The following is a 20960-nucleotide window of genomic DNA, read 5'->3' as shown; positions in this document are numbered from 1 at the left end:
ACAGCAGGGAGGGTAGAGACACCCACACCCCCTGCCGGCGAAAACGGCAACCACCTCAAACTACCGGAGCGATCAGGCGACACGTCCTCACTGCACGGCAGCTCAGGAGCAACCAGAACAAGGTCGTTGCCGGCACTGTGTTAGTATGCTTGACGGCTCCCGCACCCTGACAATGTCGCTGAAGTGTAGTGTACCGTAGTCGATGTCCGTGTTGGGTTACACACTCCGCTGCCAATATCGGGGTCAACCGCGCACCTGTTATCAGTGTGGTCACGAGGGTCATCTGCCTGCTGCGTGCAACGTGGGAGCGGCTGGTAGAGTGCATGTTTTTCGTGCGGAGGATTTTCTGCTCCTGTTGCGTTCGGACGGTTCTGAGGACGGAGTGGGTGCTGAGCCTGTGGCGCCTGATTGCCTGTCTGCTGCTCCGCCTGTTGAGGCGAGTTGTACGGCCTGTCCGACACGTCTGGTGACTGCTGTGGCCCCTGGGGTTGTTGAGCCGGTGTGTGTGGGTGTCGGGCCATCGCCTGCGCTGCGTGTAGTGCGGGATGTCTCGGTGGAGGTTCATGTCCCACCCCCGCCTGTGGATGTGATACCGTCTCCCGGGGACGCGGCTTCTGCTGTTTTGGAGGGAGACTTCGGCAAGGTGAGGTGCCTGCCGTGCCTGTGTGTGTGTTGGCGACTGTAGTTCTGCTCTTTCCATCCCTTTGCAGAAGCGTGCGCGTCGGTGTTCTGAGGCTTTTTCCCTGGATGATGTGGACAGTGCGGGCGATGTGGCCTCTGTGGACTCTTCGGACGGTGTTGGAGTGGCCTGTGTGGATGTGAAGATGGTGGTCGTGCCTGTGGAGGGGCCTGCTGGGCGTGTTGTGGTGCGGCCTGTCTCGAAGCGTTCACGCCGGGCTTGGAGTGTGTCTCCCCTTCGTGGTGTGCCTTGGGAGGAGGTGGGGGAGTATGGTGCTCAGCTGGCGTCTCCCGCCGTGGATGATAGTGCTGTGCGAGGCTCGGAAGTTGCTGCCTGTGCCCCCCTCCTCCTGCGTCTCCTGTAGTTGGATCCGTGCAGTGGGGGGTTGCCCCTGATGATCGGGACCTCGTCGTGGTGTTGCGGAAAGATGTGCGCCGGGGGGCCTCGGCTCCTGTGCCCTGTGATACGGTCGATGCTGCACCTGCATCCCCTGCGGTTCCCCCTCCTTCGTTGCCCCGGACTGGGGGAAGCCTAGTTCCGACTGCTGGGGTCGAGCCCTGTGAGGGTCCGGTGTTGGGCCCTTATCGGGATGCCCTGGTGCTTCCGATCCCGTGGTGCTCGTCCACTGTCTGGGTATCGACGGTGAAGGAGTTTGTTTATAGGGTGCCGGATAAGATGTCTCAGCCGAGGGCACCGCCTGGTGACCGGCTGCCCTCAGACCTGTGGGTGATTTGAGAAGCGTACTGCTTGCGCTTTCCGATATACAAGTTCCCGGAGAAGTATTAGTTACCGTCTTGCGCGCACCACTACGCCGTGCGTGGATCAGCTGCCGCCGAGCTCTCGACGCCCCGCCCCACGGTGCGGGGTGTCTTCCTCTAACGTCCGCCTCTGTTTTCGTCGCCACTCCTCTCTCTACGACCCGACACATCTAACACTTTTGACTTTCTTCTCCTCCTCAACGTCAACGCGTCTCCCTACATCTGTCCCGGTGCAGTCATCGAGAGGGTAAACCCTTCATGCAAACTGCACCTATCCTCAAGAAGAAGAAGAACTGTTTCTAACATTGAAGTGTTTACTGTTCAGTTCCCTCGCTTAAATCCACAGTCCACCTGCCACCTGGATCATCATCAGCAAACAGCAGAAAATGAGAGTGAATGGTTTGATTTGAATGTAAGTACTAAATCCTGCGTTATTTAAATTGTGCACATATTAATTTTGGTGATCAGTAATCACTCTATCTCAGTGTCATCAGAGTATAGTCTTGCAACGAGCTTTCTCTCTCTTTGGATCCAATGAAATTGTGAAAGTGTTAAGCTGTCAGATCAGAGAGTGACAGCTCTTAACCTTCGAGATCGTGTCACTAGTGGAGTGACAGGTCAAGTATGTGTGTAAACAATCTGTTACAGGAAAGTGTTGAGAGAGGGATTAAGTACAACGGTCGTCTTGGTGAAACATAAGTAGTGTAATTAGCGGTTGTCTTTGTGACAAGTATATATATTATCAGTATTATAATTGTTATTGTTTTGTCTGAGTGATAAGCAATAATTAGTGTTGTTAAGTATTATATTTATTGAAGAGTTAATTATCATTGATTGTTAACTGAGTGGCAAAAAGGATTAACGTAAATTCAGTAATTAAGTCATACATTCTGATTGTATGTCTTAGTGACATTGTTAAATAATTACTTATTGTTGTTATGTCTTGGTGACATTGTTAAATAATTACTTATTGTGGTTATGTCTTAGTGACATTGTTAAATAATTACTTATTGTTGTTATGTCTTGGTGACATTGTTAAATAATTTCTTATTGTGGTTATGTCTTGGTGACATAGTGAAAGTCAAGTAATGGTTGTTGTAACTGTGACTGTCTTGGTGACATTGTTCTTTTGTATTCATTTATGTGTGTGTACATTTGTTGTGTTAGTGAAGTGTTTTGATACTGCCAGTGGCGAGTGCAGTAATTGCCAGGAGTGTTCACGTAGTGTTCAAGTTCATTTTTGTTCATGACCTGTCCAATGGGTAGAGACTGTTGTCTCTTACTCCTATCAGAGCGGTGGTACTGGAGACCTGTTCCAGAGTGGTGTTTTGACAGTTGCTGAGGTGACTCTCTTGAGTAACGTAAAGAATGTGTGTCACTGTGTATTAGTTCGTAAGATGTTGAATAAATTCATTTATTTTGTTACACGTGCGTTTGATGTTATTCCTTAATCTGCAGTACTGCCTCCCTATTTCATCATTGTTTTGCTACTTTGTCATTGATTTAAGTTGGCTCGGGATCCAACCCCTAGCCCCAAACACTGTATACTAAATTTGTTGTGAGAACCCATCCGCTACCTGCTAGATTTACTAGCAAGCAAGTTGTAGAGAGAACGACCTAAGTGAGGAAAATCTAGTAATGCTTGTGGAATAAAGGACCACTCTGGCCTTCATCTCCATCTGAAGTACTTAGATCTTTGGCGTTTTGTTCACGCCTCTGGAGTGTATTCATTTGTTGGCAAAGGCATACATTCGAAACCACATTCCGTTAACCAGTAATTATTTCACAGTTTGGAGCCCAGCGCGGTGCTAGACTTGTGTGGTAAAATTGGTCAGTACACATCTGACGCCCAAAGTTGGGCTAAGATGTTTATAAGTGATAAGGAAATATATACTCTTACATCTGGAAAGCATAATCTCACATACTTCTTCAGAAGTCAGGTGTCACTGTCTCCCTATTGAGATACCTATCCATCTAGAAACAAAATAATTCTCTCGCTTATCATTGTAAACATGAGTCATGACCTCTACTTCAATACACGTGTGTGTGTGTGTGTACTGTGTACGTGTGTAAATACACACTCAGGTAGTGTCATCCGCCCATAACAGACCTCATCATTGCCTTATTTGCCAGCTCGCACCAAATGACATAATTATCTCGCTACCCAACCACTCGGGCAGGACGGTAGAGCGACGGCCTTGCTTTATGCAGGTCAGCGTTCAATCCCCGACTGTCTAAGTAGTTGGGCACCATTCATTTCCCTGTCCCATCCCAAATCCTTAACCTGACTCCCTCTAGGTGCTATATTCTCATAATGGCTTGACGCTTTCCCCCTGATAATTCTATCCCTTCCCTCTCTTTTATCTCTCTCTTATTAACTGTATTATTCTCATTTTCCCATTCTACATCTGTCTGTAATGTTCTGTTACTATCTGTTATTTTACAAGAAGAATGTTTCTTGTAAAACAGTTATTACCATGCATCTTAACACTGGTCTTCTACCGGTATTTTGTCAATAGTCGAGTGTTTATGCTCAACTTCTCAATATCAAATAACGTTTTTACACGTTATCTATTCTCTTTTCATGTTCTTACGTGTTCTCTTTACGTTATAGTTATGTTCTCTTTACGTTATTCATGTTCTCAGCACAACCTGCTAAACGTCCTTACATGTTCTTTGCTTGCCCTTCACATGTTTTCTTTACATTATTTATGTTCTCATCATGTTTTCTGCAAGTTCAGTTCATGTTCTCTATATGTTCTCTGTATTTCCTTAAACCAAATTGTACCATTGTTTCAATTTCATCTTTATAAAGTAACTAGTTCATTGTTGGATATTATCAACAGCATTACTGTTTCTCAACAAATTTCATTATTTATTTACTAATTTCTTTACTTTAAAAGTATTTATTTACAAATTATGTATTTAATTAACAAAAGATATATTATTTACTTTGAAATGTTATTTGCCAAAATTTGCTCATTTATATTCTTATTTGTAAACAGTTAATGCATTTCATTTATCTTAATATTTCTTACTGACACTTCTCTTAACTACGGATACTCTTTATGCAGCAAAAAAATTATTATCACATTTATTTCATGTCTCATCTTAGGATACGCTTCCCGCATTAATAACATTGTCATGGGGTAACTTCTTAATATTTCTAAACTAAAACTACTCTCCGAAACATCTTTATACATCAAAGAACTGCTCTCCGAGCCATCAAGGATGCTCTCTAAGACACCTTCATGCATTACAAGACACTCTCCCTGATGTATTCATGGAACATGTATACTCTCAGAGACATCGAGCATATTCTCCCAGACATCTTCCTGTAACAAAGGTTACAAGGCAAGAAGGATACTTTCTAGGAGACCTTCATTCTTCAAAGTGTACTTTCTAGGACATGTTCATGCATCTAAGACAACTCTCGCTGAAACAAACATTGCTCATAATATTTAATAAATAAATAGTCAAGGGTATCTTTCATATTTAAACTTAACATTACTGTTTATGTAGTAATAAAACATAATAATACAGTTTCTATAACGCAACTGTACAACATTCATGTTTTACATCTTTGTATTAAACTAAGTAAATCGTTTCTTTATTATATTTTAAGTAACATTTCACAGAGAAATCACATTATCATGACATAGCAATGAGATATTCCACAGGAGCTATGATGAGGGTTCGAACCTATGCCCTGGGTGTTCCCAGATGCACGCTCTAGTTTATTATGTCGTAGCGTACTCGACTAGAGTGTGCATCTGGGAACACCCAGCGCATAGGTTCGAACCTATATCACTGCTCCTGTGGATTTTCTTAAATATCATTACAGTTTTATGCCATAAACAAATTATACACTTGAATCTTTCTGTAACATATTTAAACAATAGTTTGCGTTAAACTCACTAAGACAGGTCTTTATGTAGTCACAAACAACTTTAAGTATTAGATCAAACTAACATGTACAACTTTTCGTCATATTTCATGACTTTATGTACTAATAAACTTATGCTTCATATAAAATTAATAAAATCACAAACTTTTATGTAGTATTCGTTTAACTCTGACATTTACAGTCAAAACGTGTTTAACAACATTTTATATGTCACACATATGACATATGACAATGAGGAATTTATAGAGTAGATAAGGACATGCTATTTAACACAAGGGGCACACGCACTAGGGTACAAAGATGGAAACTGAGTGCCCAAATGATCCACAGAGATATTAGAAAGAACTTTTTTAGTGTCAGAGTGGTTGACAAATGGAATGCATTAGGAAGTGATGCGATGGAGGCTGACTCCATACACAATTTCAATTGTAGATATGATAGAGCCCAGTAGGCTCAGGAACCTGTACACCAGTTGACTAACAGTTGAGAGGCGGGACCAAAGAGCCAGAGCTCAACCCCCGCAAGCACAAATAGGTGAGTACATCTCTATTATGTCACTCGCAAAAATACCTCATCTCTCTGTAACATATCTATCATTTCTTATTCATGTAACTTCCTTTAAGCAGTAGTTTTTCTCTGTCATATATATTATTAGAACAAACGTTTAACAAAGATATATCTTGTAATGTAACTTGTTTATGCAATAACTTTCCATAACTTTATATCTCTGACAAAACATTGTCACCTTAGTACAAACGAACTACGGCAAAACGTGTAAAAATCACTTACAATGTCATACATTTCTGTTAACTCTCAAAACACTCTGTAACTAGTTCAACTTTTCATAACAAATTTACATTACGGTTTATTACTGATTCTGTTTTAAAATGGATTCTCCAAAAGATTTTATCTTTGAAACTGTGCTCCGAACACAATACATTATGCTACCTAACCTGATTTACCTGAGCTAACCTAACCTAAGGTCACTTACCTAACCTAATTTATCTACCAAACCCAGCTTACCTAACCTCACCTACCTGATTTAACTTAATTATTGTAACTTCCCTAGCTTACCTAACCTAACCTACTTAACCTAACCTACTTAACCTAACCTAACTTACTTAACCAAAGTTACCTAACCAAAGTTACCTAACCAAAGTTACCTTACCTAAGTTACCTAACCTAAGTTACCTAACCTAACTTACCTAAACTAAGTTACCTAATCTAACTTACCTGATCTAACTTTCCTAGACAAACATAACTTTCTTAACCTAACCTACCTAACCTAAAGGGGCCTCGTAGCCTGGTGGATAGCGCGCAGGACTCGTAATTCTGTGGCGCGGGTTCGATTCCCGCACGAGGCAGAAACAAATGGGCAAAGTTTCTTTCACCCTGAATGCCCCTGTTACCTAGCAGTAAATAGGTACCTGGGAGTTAGTCAGCTGTCACGGGCTGCTTCCTGGGGGTGGAGGCCTGGTCGAGGACCGGGCCGCGGGGACACTAAAAAGCCCCGAAATCATCTCAAGATAACTTCAAGATAACCTGATGGAACTTATCTCACATAAATAACCTAACCTACCTGACTCACCTACCTAACCCAACTTACCAAGCCTTACCAACCTGATGTAACTTACCTAACGTAACTTATAACCTGCCTACCTGACGTAACTTAGCATAATTTCCCTAACCTAATCTATCTGACATAACTTACCTAACATAACTTACAAAGCATAATTTCCCCTTATGTAATCTCACCTAACCCAACTTACCTACCCTCACCTACCTAACTTACATAACGTATTTTAAACCACATCCTATTTTCTCTGGAACATCAACTCTTCCTATGTATATATTTACCCAGTCAACACTCTTTCACACTTACAAACCAACGTTTACATATTACATTCTCAAAACATACATACTTGCAGAAAATATCCATGACATATTAACTTTTACATAAATTGCATGAATACTTACACAAGATATGTCACAATCTCATCTACATATACAATGACATTCACAAACTAGCATAAACTTATATTAATACACAAACAAACAAACACAGACTTGGACACAAATGTAAATTTCACTACACATATGAACACGTCTTTATATACAAAATATGTAGAAGCGTACACACATATAATTACTTTCACAAACTTTTTCAAATTCACACAAGTAACCCCAGGTGTAGTGTAGGGAGCACCAACACAGACAACAGTAACCCCAGGTGTAGTGTAGGGAGCACCAACACAGACAACAGTAACCCGAGGTGTAGTGTAGGGAGCACCAACACAGACAACAGTAACCCCAGGTGTAGTGTAGGGAGCACCATCACAGACAACAGTAACCCCAGGTGTAGTGTAGGGAGCACCAACACAGACAACAGTAACCCCAGGTGTAGTGTAGGGAGCACCAACACAGACAACAGTAACCCCAGGTGTAGTGTAGGGAGCACCAACACAGACAACAGTAACCCCAGGTGTAGTGTAGGGAGCACCAACACACACAACAGTAACCCGAGGTGTAGTGTAGGGAGCACCAACACAGACAACAGTAACCCGAGGTGTAGTGTAGGGAGCACCAACACAGACAACAGTAACCCGAGGTGTAGTGTAGGGAGCACCATCACAGACAACAGTAACCCCAGGTGTAGTGTAGGGAGCACCAACACAGACGACAGTAACCCCAGGTGTAGTGTAGGGAGCACCAACACCACAACAGTAACCCCAGGTGTAGTGTAGGGAGCACCAACACAGACAACAGTAACCCCAGGTGTAGTGTAGGGAGCACCAACACACACAACAGTAACCCCAGGTGTAGTGTAGGGAGCACCAACACAGACGACAGTAACCCCAGGTGTAGTGTAGGGAGCACCAACACAGACGACAGTAACCCCAGGTGTAGTGTAGGGAGCACCAACACCACAACAGTAACCCCAGGTGTAGTGTAGGGAGCACCAACACAGACGACAGTAACCCCAGGTGTAGTGTAGGGAGCACCAACACAGACAACAGTAACCCCAGGTGTAGTGTAGGGAGCACCAACACCACAACAGTAACCCCAGGTGTAGTGTAGGGAGCACCAACACACACAACAGTAACCCCAGGTGTAGTGTAGGGAGCACCAACACAGACAACAGTAACCCCAGGTGTAGTGTAGGGAGCACCAACACACACAACAGTAACCCCCATGACCTGAGTCTCTACAATACCACCTTCACACACACATTGAGCCACGGCTGACCTGCTCTGCTTCTCTCCTGCAGCAGAGCGAGTGCTGGCGTCCAGCACCACGCCTCGGGCCAGGGGCGTGAGCAGTTACTGCGGCGAGGCTGACGAAGGCGCCGAAGACCCCCAGGCCAGAGCCCTCTCAGGCCTCTGGCCCACCCTCATGTCCTCCTCCGTCTGAACCAGCCGGTAAGTGTGGTCCGACTCAGGGCCTAGTGAAGGTTTATTGCTGTTGGGAAGGTGCCCAATAGTTTCTGGCTTATTAGTGTGAACTTAGGAGGGAAATGAACTATCAGGAGAAAGCGCCAAGCCATTACGACTATATAGCACTGGGAAGAGGTTAGGATATGGATTTGTGAGGGGACGAGGGGATGTAATAGTGCCTAGCCACTTGCACGGTCGGGGATTGAACGCCGATGTTTCTGTACCTCCACAACACAGTCCCTGTACCACTGTTGTTACTGTACCTCCACAACACAGTCCTTGTACCACTGTTGTTACTGTACCTCCACAACACAGTCCCTGTACCACTGTTGTTACTGTACCTCCACAACACAGTCCTTGTACCACTGTTGTTACTGTACCTCCACAACACAGTCCTTGTACCACTGTTGTTACTGTACCTCCACAACACAGTCCTTGTACCACTGTTGTTACTGTACCTCCACAACACAGTCCTTGTACCACTGTTGTTACTGTACCTCCACAACACAGTCCTTGTACCACTGTTGTTACTGTACCTCCACAACACAGTCCTTGTACCACTGTTGTTACTGTACCTCCACAACACAGTCCTTGTACCACTGTTGTTACTGTACCTCCACAACACAGTCCCTGTACCACTGTTGTTACTGTACCTCCACAACACAGTCCCTGTACCCCTGTTGTTACTGTACCTCCACAACACAGTCCTTGTACCACTGTTGTTACTGTACCTCCACAACACAGTCCCTGTACCACTGTTGTTACTGTACCTCCACAACACAGTCCTTGTACCACTGTTGTTACTGTACCTCCACAACACAGTCCCTGTACCACTGTTGTTACTGTACCTCCACAACACAGTCCCTGTACCACTGTTGTTACTGTACCTCCACAACACAGTCCCTGTACCCCTGTTGTTACTGTACCTCCACAACACAGTCCTTGTACCCCTGTTGTTACTGTACCTCCACAACACAGTCCCTGTACCACTGTTGTTACTGTACCTCCACAACACAGTCCCTGTACCACTGTTGTTACTGTACCTCCACAACACAGTCCTTGTACCACTGTTGTTACTGTACCTCCACAACACAGTCCCTGTACCACTGTTGTTACTGTACCTCCACAACACAGTCCCTGTACCACTGTTGTTACTGTTTCTGAAGGATGTTTTGACTTTTGCCAGCGTAGAGTATACGACTGTCATTATTATATGTAAACGAGCCTCTGGAGTTAGGTTTGGTGTTATGTCCACTCCAGGTCTTTTTCTCTACGGTACAGGGAGGTAGTTTACCTTCATGGTATATTGGTCTTTCGGTCTCCTGGCTCCTGTCCCCATTCCCATCACCTTGCACTTGTTAGTGTTGAAATCTAGCATCCATTTCTCGGACCATCTCTACAACCTGTTCAAATCAGCCCGGAGAATCCTACAATCCTCATCTGTCTCAATCCTCCTCATTAGATTTGCATCGTCTGCAAACATCGACTTTAAAGACTCAACTCCTTTAGCCAAGTTATTTACATAAATGAGGAATAGAATGGGTCCCAGCACCGGTCCTTAAGGCATCCCGCTTGTTACTCTACGCCAGTCTGGACTCCTCGCCCCTCACTGTCACTCTCTGACACCTGTCTGTCAGGTAATTCCATGCCCATGATAGTGCGCTTCCGTCTTCTCCCGCCTGCCTATCTAGTTTGCCTTTGTGTGGCAGTGTATCAAAGGCTTTTTGGCAATCCAAAAATATGAAATCTGCCCATCCTTCTCTGTCTTGCATTATTTTCAATACTTTATTATAGAACTCCAGAAGGTTCGTCAGGCATGATTTCCCTTCACTAAAGCCGTGTTGTTGTTTACTTATAAACCTTATTCTTTCTAACTTTGCAACTAGTCTTAACCTTATAATTATCTCAAGTACTTTGCAAGGGATGCCTTTGAGCGACAGTGGTCTGTAGTTAAGTGCCTCTTCTCTATCTCCATTCTTATTGATTTGCACCACATTTGCCTTCTTCCAGCAGATGGGCAATTTCCCCTGTATAAGTTACTCTTAATAGATTAGTGCTAGAGGTATGATGAGGGCCTGTGCAGCTTCCTTTAACATCCATGGTGATACTCCATCTGGCCCAGTAGCTTCAGTTACATCCAGTGATGCTAACTGTATTCTTACTTCCTCCGCTGTTACCTCAATATTTATCAGTTTTCATCAGGGACAACTTCCCCATCAACTTCTGGGAGCTGTTCAGGCTCAACAGTGAACACTCCATGGAAGCTGGCATTCAGCTCATCACAAATTTATTTTCGATTTTCTGTATACTGGCCTCCCATTTTTCGTAACCTGGTAACTTGGTCATTGATTGTAATTTTTCTTCTTATTTGGTTATGTAGGAGTTTCGGATGGCTCTTTGCTTTGGAGGCAATATAATTTTCATAGTTTATTTCTGCCAATCTTCTTATGTTAATGTAGTTATTTCTGGCCCTGTTGCATCTATTCCGGATTACCTCTGTCCTTTGCCTTCTGTATTTCCTCCACTCCCTCCTGCTTTTTTATTTCGCTTCCTGGCAATGTCTATTGAACCACGGGTTATTATATGTTCTCCTACCTTTTTTTTCCCTTAATGGTGGTATGAATCTCTCTTCTGCCTCTTTACACCTCAGTTTGACTTGGCTCACCATTTCCTGAACTGTCTTCCCTCTCAGTTCCTCTTCCCGTTGCACACTTTCCAGATACTCTGTTACCTTCACGGAGTCTCCTTTTTTATAGTCTGCTCTCCCTTCCCTGACTCCTTGTCTTACGAGCACTGTTCTGAGTCCCGTCATGTAGTGTAATACCAGGACACAGTGGCCACTTGCTCCTAGTGGTATTTCATGCTCTAAGTTCTCAAAGTCTTCCTCATTCTGGGTGAAGATCATGTGCAGAAAGCATGGTGAATCTCCTTCCCTTTCTCTTATGTCCTCCTTTACATGTTGTGTTAAGAAGTTTCTTTCTACAACTTCCACTAATTTCGCTCCCTACGTTTCTTCCCCACATGAGGATTTCGTGAATCCCAGTCAATCTCTCCATGATTTAGGTCCTTCATGACTAGAAGTTTAGCTCCCATTCTGTGTGCCACTTTTGCTGCTCTTTGCAATGCCTTTATGCATGCATTGTTGTTGTCATTTGGACAACAACTGTCATCACTTGGAATCCCCCTGGAAATATTGCATCAGAGATCATATAATTTGTTTTCGTTTCCACTATTACAATCAAGTCTGGGTCATTTTCATATACTCTTTCTTTAATTTCCTCTACCTTGTTTGTAGCTCCGTCGGCGAAGATGTACCAAATCTTCAGGTTCTTCCTGGACACCATTTTTCCCAGAGATTTCAGGTTGGGGAGTGGGTGGGAGTCCGGGGGGTGAGTGGTGGTCAGGGAGTATGTGCGGGTCAGGGTGAGGGAGGGGTTCAGGGTATGGGTAAGGGAGTGGTTGGGGTCATGGAGTGGTTAGGGGTCAGGAAGAGGGCAGGGGATAAAAAGTAGGTGGGGGTCGGTGAGTGGTTGGATGTCAGTAACTGGGGGTTCAGAAAGTGAGTAGGGGTCAGGGATTGGTTGGGAGTCAGGGAGGTGGTAGGGGATAGGGAGTGGACAGGGCTCTATTTAGCCAGTGAGGCAAGATTTACCCTCCCTGAACCCATGTTGATGGGTTGTCACGAAGGCCCTTCTCTCCAGATGTGTTACCAGGTTTTTTCTCACGATCTTCTCCATCACCTTGCATGGTATACAAGTCAAGGACACTGGCCTGTAGTTCAGTGCCTCTTGTCTGTCACCCTTTTTGTATATTGGGACCACATTAGCCGTCTTCCATATTTCTGGTAGATCTCCCATCTCCAGTGACCTACTATACACTATGGAGAGTGGCAAGCAAAGTGCTTCTGCACACTCTTTCAATACCCATGGTGAGATTCCATCTGGACCAACAGCCTTACTCACATCCAGATCCAACATATGCCTCTTTACCTCATATTTGGTAATTTCGAACCCTTCCAAGGCTTCCTGGTTTAGTGCCACGTCTCCTAGCTCAGGGACTTCACCTCATTCTATTGTGAAGACCTGGAATCTCTTTTTGAGTTCATCACACACCACTCTTTGTCACTCTCTGTGTACCTAGCCTCACCTGTTCTAAGTTTCATCAACTGTTCTTCCACTTGTTTTCCTCCTGAAATGACTATGAAGCAGTTTTAGTTCGGTCTTGGCTTTATTTGCTATGTCATTTTCATACTGTCTCTCTGCTTCTCTCCTCACTCTGAGGTACTCATTCCTGGCTCTCTGGTAACTCTCTCTGCTTCTCTCCTCACTCTGAGGTACTCATTCCTGGCTCTCTGGTAACTCTCTCTGCTTTCTGGTTTTCTGTTATTTTGGAAGTTCCTCCACACCCTTTTGTTCAGTTCAGTGTGTACTCACCTAGTTGTACTCACCTAGTTGTACTCACCTAGTTGTGCTTGTGGGGGATGAACTTTGGCTCTTTGGTCCCGCCTCTCAACCGTCAATCTACTGGTGTACAGATTCCTAAGCCTCTCCTGCTCTATCCTATCTACATTTGAAACTGTGACTGGAGTCATCCTCCACCACTTCACTTCCTAGTGCATTCCATTTACTAACTACTCTGACACTGAAAAAGTTCTTTCTAATGTCTCTGTGGCTCATTTGGGTACTCAGTTCCCACCTGTGTCCCCTTGTCCGTGTACCACCCGTGTTAAATAGTCCATCCTTGTCTACCCTCTTAATTCCCCCTGAGAATTTTGTATGTGCTGATCATGTCTCCCCGAGCTCTTTTGTCTTCCAGCGACGTGAGGTGCAGTTCACCAGTTCCATGCTGTGGCTGCCTACTCCAGGATTGGATTTAGATATGTCGTATACAAGGTTCTGAAAGATTCCTTACACAGGTTTCTGAAGGCAGTTCTGATGTTAATCAGGCTCGTATACGCTGCTGATGTTATTTTTTTTATGTGGGCTTCAGGAGACAGGTTTGGCGTGATTTCAACTCCTAGATCTTTCTCTCTGTCCGGTTTCGTGAAGAACTTCCTCTCCCATTCGGTATCCAGTGTCTGGCCTCCTATTTCCTCCTCCTAGTTTCATCACATTACACTTACTCAGATTGAACTTAACCAGCCATTTGTTGGACTATTCATTCAGTCTGTCTAGATCATCCTGTAGCCTTCTACTGTCTTCCTCTGTGTTAATCCTCCTCATAATTTTTGCATCATCAGCAAACATTGAGAGGAACGAGTCTATTCCCTTTGGGAGATCATTCACATATATCAGAAACAGTATAGGTCCAAGAACTGATCCCCGAGGGACTCCACTGGTGACGCCTCGCCACTCCGACACCCCCCAACCCTCACAGCGACTCGCTGTCTTCTTTTGCTTAGGTACTCCCTTATCCAGTGGAGTACCTTCCCTTTCGTTCCCGCTTGCATCTCTGCACTAGTCGCTTGTGTGGTACTGTGTCAAAGGTTTTCTGGCAATCAAAGAATTATGTGAGGCATGATTTGCCATCCCTGAACCCATGCTGATGTTGTGTTACAAGGTTCTTTCGCTCCAGATGTTCCACTAGCTTTTTCGCACAATCTTCTCCACCGTCTTGCCCCACAGAGCTTCTACTCCTTCCTTTAGTGTCCATGGTGAGATTCCATTCGGGCCTATAGCCTTTGTCACATCCAAATCTAGCAGATGCTTCCTCACCTCCTTAGTGGTAATCATGAACTCCTCTAGTGGTGTCTGGTTAGATATTCCCCTCTTTTGTCTGGCGCTCTGGTATCTTTCTCTGCTCTCTAGTGTCCTGTTATTTTCATAGTTTCTCCACGCCCATGAACTTACTTGCTTTGCTAGGTTACATCTCTGATTAAACCATGGGTTTCTTGTTTCCATTTCTTTTTTTTTCCTTTGGACAGAACTTGTCTGCTGCCTCCTTACATTTCTGGGTGATATAGGTCATCATGTCTTGGACCGTCTTTCCTCTGAGCTCTGTTTCCTAAGCTATATATGTTACGAATTTCCTTATCTTCTCATAGTTTCCCCTTCCGGAATGCTGGCCCTCTTGCTTTCTGAGCACTTCCTTGAGTATCTTAACCCTACCTCGACCAGGTACTCGTGGGTGGCTGTGTGCGTGTGTGTGTGTGAGTGTGTTTGTGTGTGTGAGTGTGTGTGCGTGTGTGCGTGTGTGCGTGTGTTTACTAGTTGTGTTTTTACGGGGGTTGAGCTTTGCTCTTTCGGCCCGCCTCTCAACTGTCAATCAACTGTTTACTAACTACTTTTTTTTTTCCACACCACACACACACACACACACACCCCAGGAAGCAGCCCGTGACAGCTGACTAACTCCCAGGTACCTATTTACTGCTAGGTAACAGGGGCATTCAGGGTGAAAGAAACTTTGCCCATTTGTTTCTGCCTCGTGCGGGAATCGAACCCGCGCCACAGAATTACGAATCCTGCGCGCTATCCACCAGGCTACGAGGCCCCTATGTGTGTGAGGCTACGAGGCCCCCTGTGTGTGTGTGTGTGTGTGTGTGTGTGTGAGTGTGTGTGTGTGCGTGCTTGCGTGTGTGTGTGTGTGTGTGTGTGTGTGTGTGTGTGTGTGTGTGTGTGTGTGTGTGTGTGTGTGTGTGTGTGTGTGTGTGTGTGTGTGTGTGCGTGTGTACTCAGCTGTTTGTGTCTGCAGGATCGAGCATTGACTCTTGGATCCCGCCTTTCGAGCATCGGATGTTTACAGCAATGACTCTGGTCCTATTTCCCTATCACACCAAGTTTTAAAATTATGAATAGTATTTGCTTCCTAAACCTGTTCCTTAAGTGCATTTAATTTTTCCACTAATCTCACGCTAAAAGAAAACTTCCTAACATCTCTGTGACTCATCTGAGTTTCCAGCTTCCACCCATGTCCCCTCGTTCTGTTACTATTCCGTGTGAACAATCGTCTATGTCCACTTTATCAATCCCCCCGAGTAAAATTTTATATGTTCTTATCATGTCCCCCTTTCCCTTCATTTTTCTAGTATCGTAAGGCACAGTTCCTTCAGGCGCTCCTCATACCCCATCCCTCGGAATTCTGGGACGAGTCTCGTTGCAAACCTCTGAACCTTTTCCAGTTTCCTTATATGGTTCTTCAGATGGGGACTCCATGATGAGGCGCCTACTCTAAGACTGGCCTCATGTAAGCAGTGTAAAGTGCCCTAAATGCCTCCTTACTTAGGTTTCTGAATGATGTTCTAACTTTTGCCAGTGTAAAGTACGCCGCTGCCGTTATCCTATTTATATGTGCTCTAGGAGTTAGATTAGGTGTTACATCCACGCCCAGGTCTCTTTCCCCCATCGTCACAGGTAGGCAGTTCCCCTTCATTGCGTACTGTCCCTTTGGTCCCCAATCACCTAGTCCCATTTCCATAACTTTACATGTGCTCGTGTTGAACTCCAGTAGCCATTTCTCTGACCATCTCTGCAACCTGTTCAGGTCCTCTTGGAGGATTGTGCAATCTTCATCTGTCACAACTCTTCTCATCAACTTTGCGTCATCCGCGAACATCGACATGTAGGACTCTACTCCTGTAAACATATCGTTAACATATATTAGAAATAGAATTGGTTCCAGCACCGATCCTTGAGGTACTCCACTCGTTACTGTTCGCCAATCCGACTTCTCGCCTCTTACCGTAACTCTTTGGCTCCTTCAGTTCCTTATCCATGCTAGGGCCTTTCCCCCCACCCCCGCCTGCCTCTCGAGTTTGAACAGCAGTCTCATGTGCGGTACTGTATCAAAGGCTTTTTGGAAGTCGTGAAATATGTAGTCTGCCCAACTATCTCTGCCCTGTCTTATCCTCGTTATTTTATCATAGAATTCCAAAAGGTTTGTTAGGCACGATTTCCCTTTCCAGAACCCTTGTTGATGTTTGTTCACAAACCAAACGTTCTCCGGGTGTGCAACCAGTCGTAGCCTAATTATTCTTTCCAGTATTTTACAGGGGATGCTTGTCAGTGATACAGGTCTATAGTTAAGTGCCTCCTCTCTATCTCCTTTCTTGAAAATCGGTACGACATTTGCCTTCTTCCAGCAACTGGGCAATTCTCCCGACATAAGTGACTCATTAAAGATCATTGCCAGTGCGTGTGTGTGTGTGTGTGTGTGTGTGTGTGTGTGTGTGTGTGTGTGTGTGTGTGTGTGTGTATTCACTTAGTTGTATTCACCTAGTTGTGCTTGCGGGGTTGAGCTCTGCTCTTTCGGCCCTCCTCTCAACTGTCAGTCAACTGTTACTAACTACTATCTTTTCCCCCACACCACACACACACACACACACACACACACACACACACACACACACACACACACACACACACACACACACACACACTGTGTGTGTGTGTGTGTGTGTTGTGTTGAATGTGTTGAATAAGAAATTGAATGTTGTTGAATGTGAAGTTGAATGTGTTGAATAAGAAATTCCAGGAGGTCTTCACCTTAGAGCAAGGAGAAATTCCAGAGGTAAGTGAGGGAATAGCTAACCAGGAACCACTGGAAGAGTTTGAGATTACCAGTGGGGAAGTAAGGAAGTGTTTACTAGAGTTGGACGTGACGAAGGCTATAGGCCCAGATGGAATCTCCCCTTGGGTTCTAAAGGAAGGAGCAAGAGAACTGAGCCTACCACTCTCCATAGTGTATAACAAATCACTGGCAACAGGGAAACTGCCAGATATTTGGAAAGCAGCTAACGTAGTCCCGATATACAAGAAAGGGGATAGACAAGAGGCACTGAACTACAGGCCAGTGTCCCTAACCTGCATACCATGCAAGCTGATGGAGAAGATTGTGCGAAAAAAACTAGTGGAGTATCTGGAGCGAAGGAACTTTGTAACACAGCATCAACATGGGTTCAGGGATGGCAGGTCCTGCCTCACAGGGTTACTTGAATTCTACGACCAGGCAACAAAAATAAGGCAAGAAAGAGAAGGGTGGGCAGACTGCATATTTTTGGATTGTCAGAAAGCCTTTGAACAGTGCCACACAAGAGGCTAGTGCGAAAGTTGGAGATGCAGGCTGGAGTGAGAGGGAAGGTACTCCGGTGGATAGAGGAGTACCTAAGCAACAGGAGACAACGAGTCTGTGTGAGGGGTGAGGTCTCAGATTGGCGAGACGTCACAAGTGGAGTCCCGCAGGGGTCAGTCCTTGGACCTATACTGTTCCTGGTATATGTAAAGATCTCCCAGAGGGTATAGATTCGTTCCTCTCAATGTTTGCCGACGATGCAAAAATTATGAGGAGGATTGAAACAGAGGATGATAGTAGGAGGCTACAAGATGACCTGGATAGACTGAGTGAATGGTCCAACAAATGGCTGTTGAAGTTCAACCCGAGTAAATGCAAAGTAATGAAACTAGGCAGTGGAAACAGGAGGCCAGGCACAGGATACAGAATAGGAGATGAAGTACTTAATGAAACAGACAGAGAGAAAGATCTAGGAGTTGATATCACACCAAACCTGTCTCCTGAAGCCCACATAAAGAGAATAACGTCTGCGGCATATGCGAGGCTGGCTAACATCAGAACGGCGTTCAGGAACCTGTGTAAGGAATCATTCAGAATCTTGTACACCACATATGTAAGACCAATCCTGGAGTATGCGCGCTATCCACCAGGCTACGAGGCCCCCATGTGTGTGTGTGTGTGTGTGTGTGTACTCACCTAATTGTGCTTGCGGGGGTTGAGCTCTGGCTCTTTGGTCCCGCTGTGTGTGTGTGTGTGTGTGTGTGTGTGTGTGTGTGTGTGTGTGTGTGTGTGTGTGTGTGTGTGAGTGTGTGTTTACTCACCTAGTTGTACTCACCTAGTTGTGTTTGCGGGGGTTGAGCTCTGGCTCTTTGGTCCCGCCTCTCAACCGTCAATCAACAGGTGACTCAACCGTCAATCAACAGGTGAGTGTGTGTGTGAGTGTGTGAGTGTGTGTGTGTGTGTGTGTGTGTGTGTGTGTGTGTGTGTGTGTGTGTGTGTGTGTGTGTGTGTGTGTGTGTGAGTGTGTGAGTGTGTGTGTGTGTGTGTGTGTGTGTGTGTGTGTGTGTGTGTGTGTGTGTGTGTGTGTGTGTGTGTGTGTGTGTGTGTGTGTGTACTGACCTAGTTGTACTCTCCTAGTTGTGCATGTGGGGGGAGTTGAGATCTGGCTCTTTCAGCCCGCCTCCCAACTGTCACTCATCTAACTGAATTTTTTGTTCCACACACACCCCAAGGAAGCAGCCCGTAGCAGATGGTTAACTCCCAGGTACCTATTCACTGCTAGGTCAACAGGGACATCAGGGTAAAAGAAACTCAGCCCATTTGTTTCCGTCATCGCTGGGGATCGATCCCCGGATCCTAGTACTACGATCACAAGAGCTGTCCACTCAGCTATCAGACCCCCATTGTACTCACCTAATTGTGCTTGCAGGGGTTGAGCTCTGGCTCTTTGGTCCCGCCTCTCAACTGTCAATCAACAGGTGTACAGGTTCCTGAGACTACTGGGCTCTATCATATCTACACTTGAAACTATGTATGGAGTCAGCTTTCAATACATCACTTCCTAATGCATTCCATTTATCAACCACTCTGACACTAAAAAAGTTCTTTCTAATATCTCTGTGGCTCATTTGGGCACTCAGTTTCCACCTGTGTCCCCTAGTGCGTGTGCCCCTTGTGTTAAATAACCTGTCTCTATCTACCTTGTCGATTCCCTTGAGAATCTTGAATGTGGTGATCATGTCCCCCCTAACTCTTCTGTCTTCCAACGAAGTGAGGTTTAATTCCCGTAGTCTCTCCTCGTAGCTCATACGTCTCAGCTCGGGTACTAGTCTGGTGGCAAACCTTTGAACCTTTTCCAGTTTAGTCTTATGCTTGACTAGATATGGACTCCATGCTGGAGCCGCATACTCCAGGATTGGTCTGACATATGTGGTATATAGTGTTCTGAAAGATTCCTTACACAAGTTTCTAAATGCCGTTCTTATGTTAGCCAACCTGGCATATGCCGCTGATGTTATCATCTTGATATGAGCTACAGGGGACAGGTCTGGCGTGATATCAACCCCCAGGTCTTTCTGTGTGTGTGTGTGTGTGTGTGTGTGTGTGTGTGTGTGTGTGTGTGTGTGTGTGTGTGTGTGTGCCACCTATTTGTACTCACCTATTTGATTCGTCATGATCAGGCCCCCATCCCCCTCCCTGCCCAGCCCGTTGCCGTTGTGGAGGGCCTTTGTGGGTCGTTGCTGGAGTGTGATACTCCTTGGGACGGCTTGTCCCATCTTCTTTTGAAGCCTTATGCTCCTATTACTTTCCTCTCCAATTTTGCTGGTAGTTTTTCCTCTTCCTCATGTTTCGTTTTTCCCTCCCCACCTTCTTTCCTTTCAGATTGTTCCCTTCCTGCCGACTTTTTACCATTCTTGCATGTTCTTTCCGATGTCTTCTGTTTTGAGGCCGAGTGTTTGAGGAGGCGCACACACTCACCCGGAGAACTGTGGTACTTGACGTTATTGAGCGAGGGGACGCTTCTCTTCCACCCACTTGGCCAGGAACGTAGAGCGACGGTCTCGCTTCATTCAGGTCGGCGTTCAATTCCCAACCGTCCAAGAGGTTGGGTGTCATTCCTTCCCCCTGTCCCATCCCAAATCCTTATCCCAGGGCTAATGAGTCGTAATGGCTTGGTGCTTTCTCCTGATAGTTCCCTTCACTACTCTCAAAACTCCACTCCGCTCTGGTTCGCTGTGGTTCTACGGCAACGGGCTCAGATGATACGCATTTTGAGATGCTTCACCATCTCCCTCCATGCACGTTTTAGTATTTACTGAGCGTTTATAACTGTGTCTGGGAGTAGTTGTCAGTCCTTGAAGACTGGCTTGAGGCGGTTGTTCTTCTTATTCCGAAACCTGGTTCTCTAGGGTCATCCCCTAAAGACTTCTGCCCCATTCTTCTCACGAGTAGCGACTGTGGGACATTTGGGGCTTGACTCTATTTATTTAAATATTAATGTAATGAAATCAATTACGAAGGACCACCCGCTTTTATAGTAAAGAGGGAAACTAATAAAATGTGATCATTAGAAAATTCCTAGAGGAACCAGTAACTATGGATAAATACTAGAGAATATAATCACTTATATAATCAATGGGCTGTATATAATTTAACTGAATCAAAGCCTCAAA

The 20960-nt window shown here is 45.1% G+C and overlaps 1 protein-coding gene across 1 annotated transcript in view; it reads left to right on the top strand.

Moving 5' to 3' along the window:
- LOC123755425 (synaptogenesis protein syg-2) overlaps positions 1-20960 on the top strand; it is a 773573-nt gene that overhangs the window by 739892 nt on the left and 12721 nt on the right. The window contains exon 13 of the mRNA XM_069312426.1: positions 8613-8763. Within this exon, the coding sequence (XP_069168527.1) occupies positions 8613-8755 (143 nt within the window). The 3' untranslated portion in view covers positions 8756-8763. The remainder of the gene's footprint in view (positions 1-8612; positions 8764-20960) is intronic.

Source organism: Procambarus clarkii, chromosome 1 (genome assembly GCF_040958095.1).
Source record: "Procambarus clarkii isolate CNS0578487 chromosome 1, FALCON_Pclarkii_2.0, whole genome shotgun sequence".
In the NCBI taxonomy this organism is placed as follows: domain Eukaryota; kingdom Metazoa; phylum Arthropoda; class Malacostraca; order Decapoda; family Cambaridae; genus Procambarus; species Procambarus clarkii.
The sequence above is the reverse complement of the archived record's forward strand: the minus strand, read 5'-3'. Positions and strand labels throughout refer to the sequence as shown.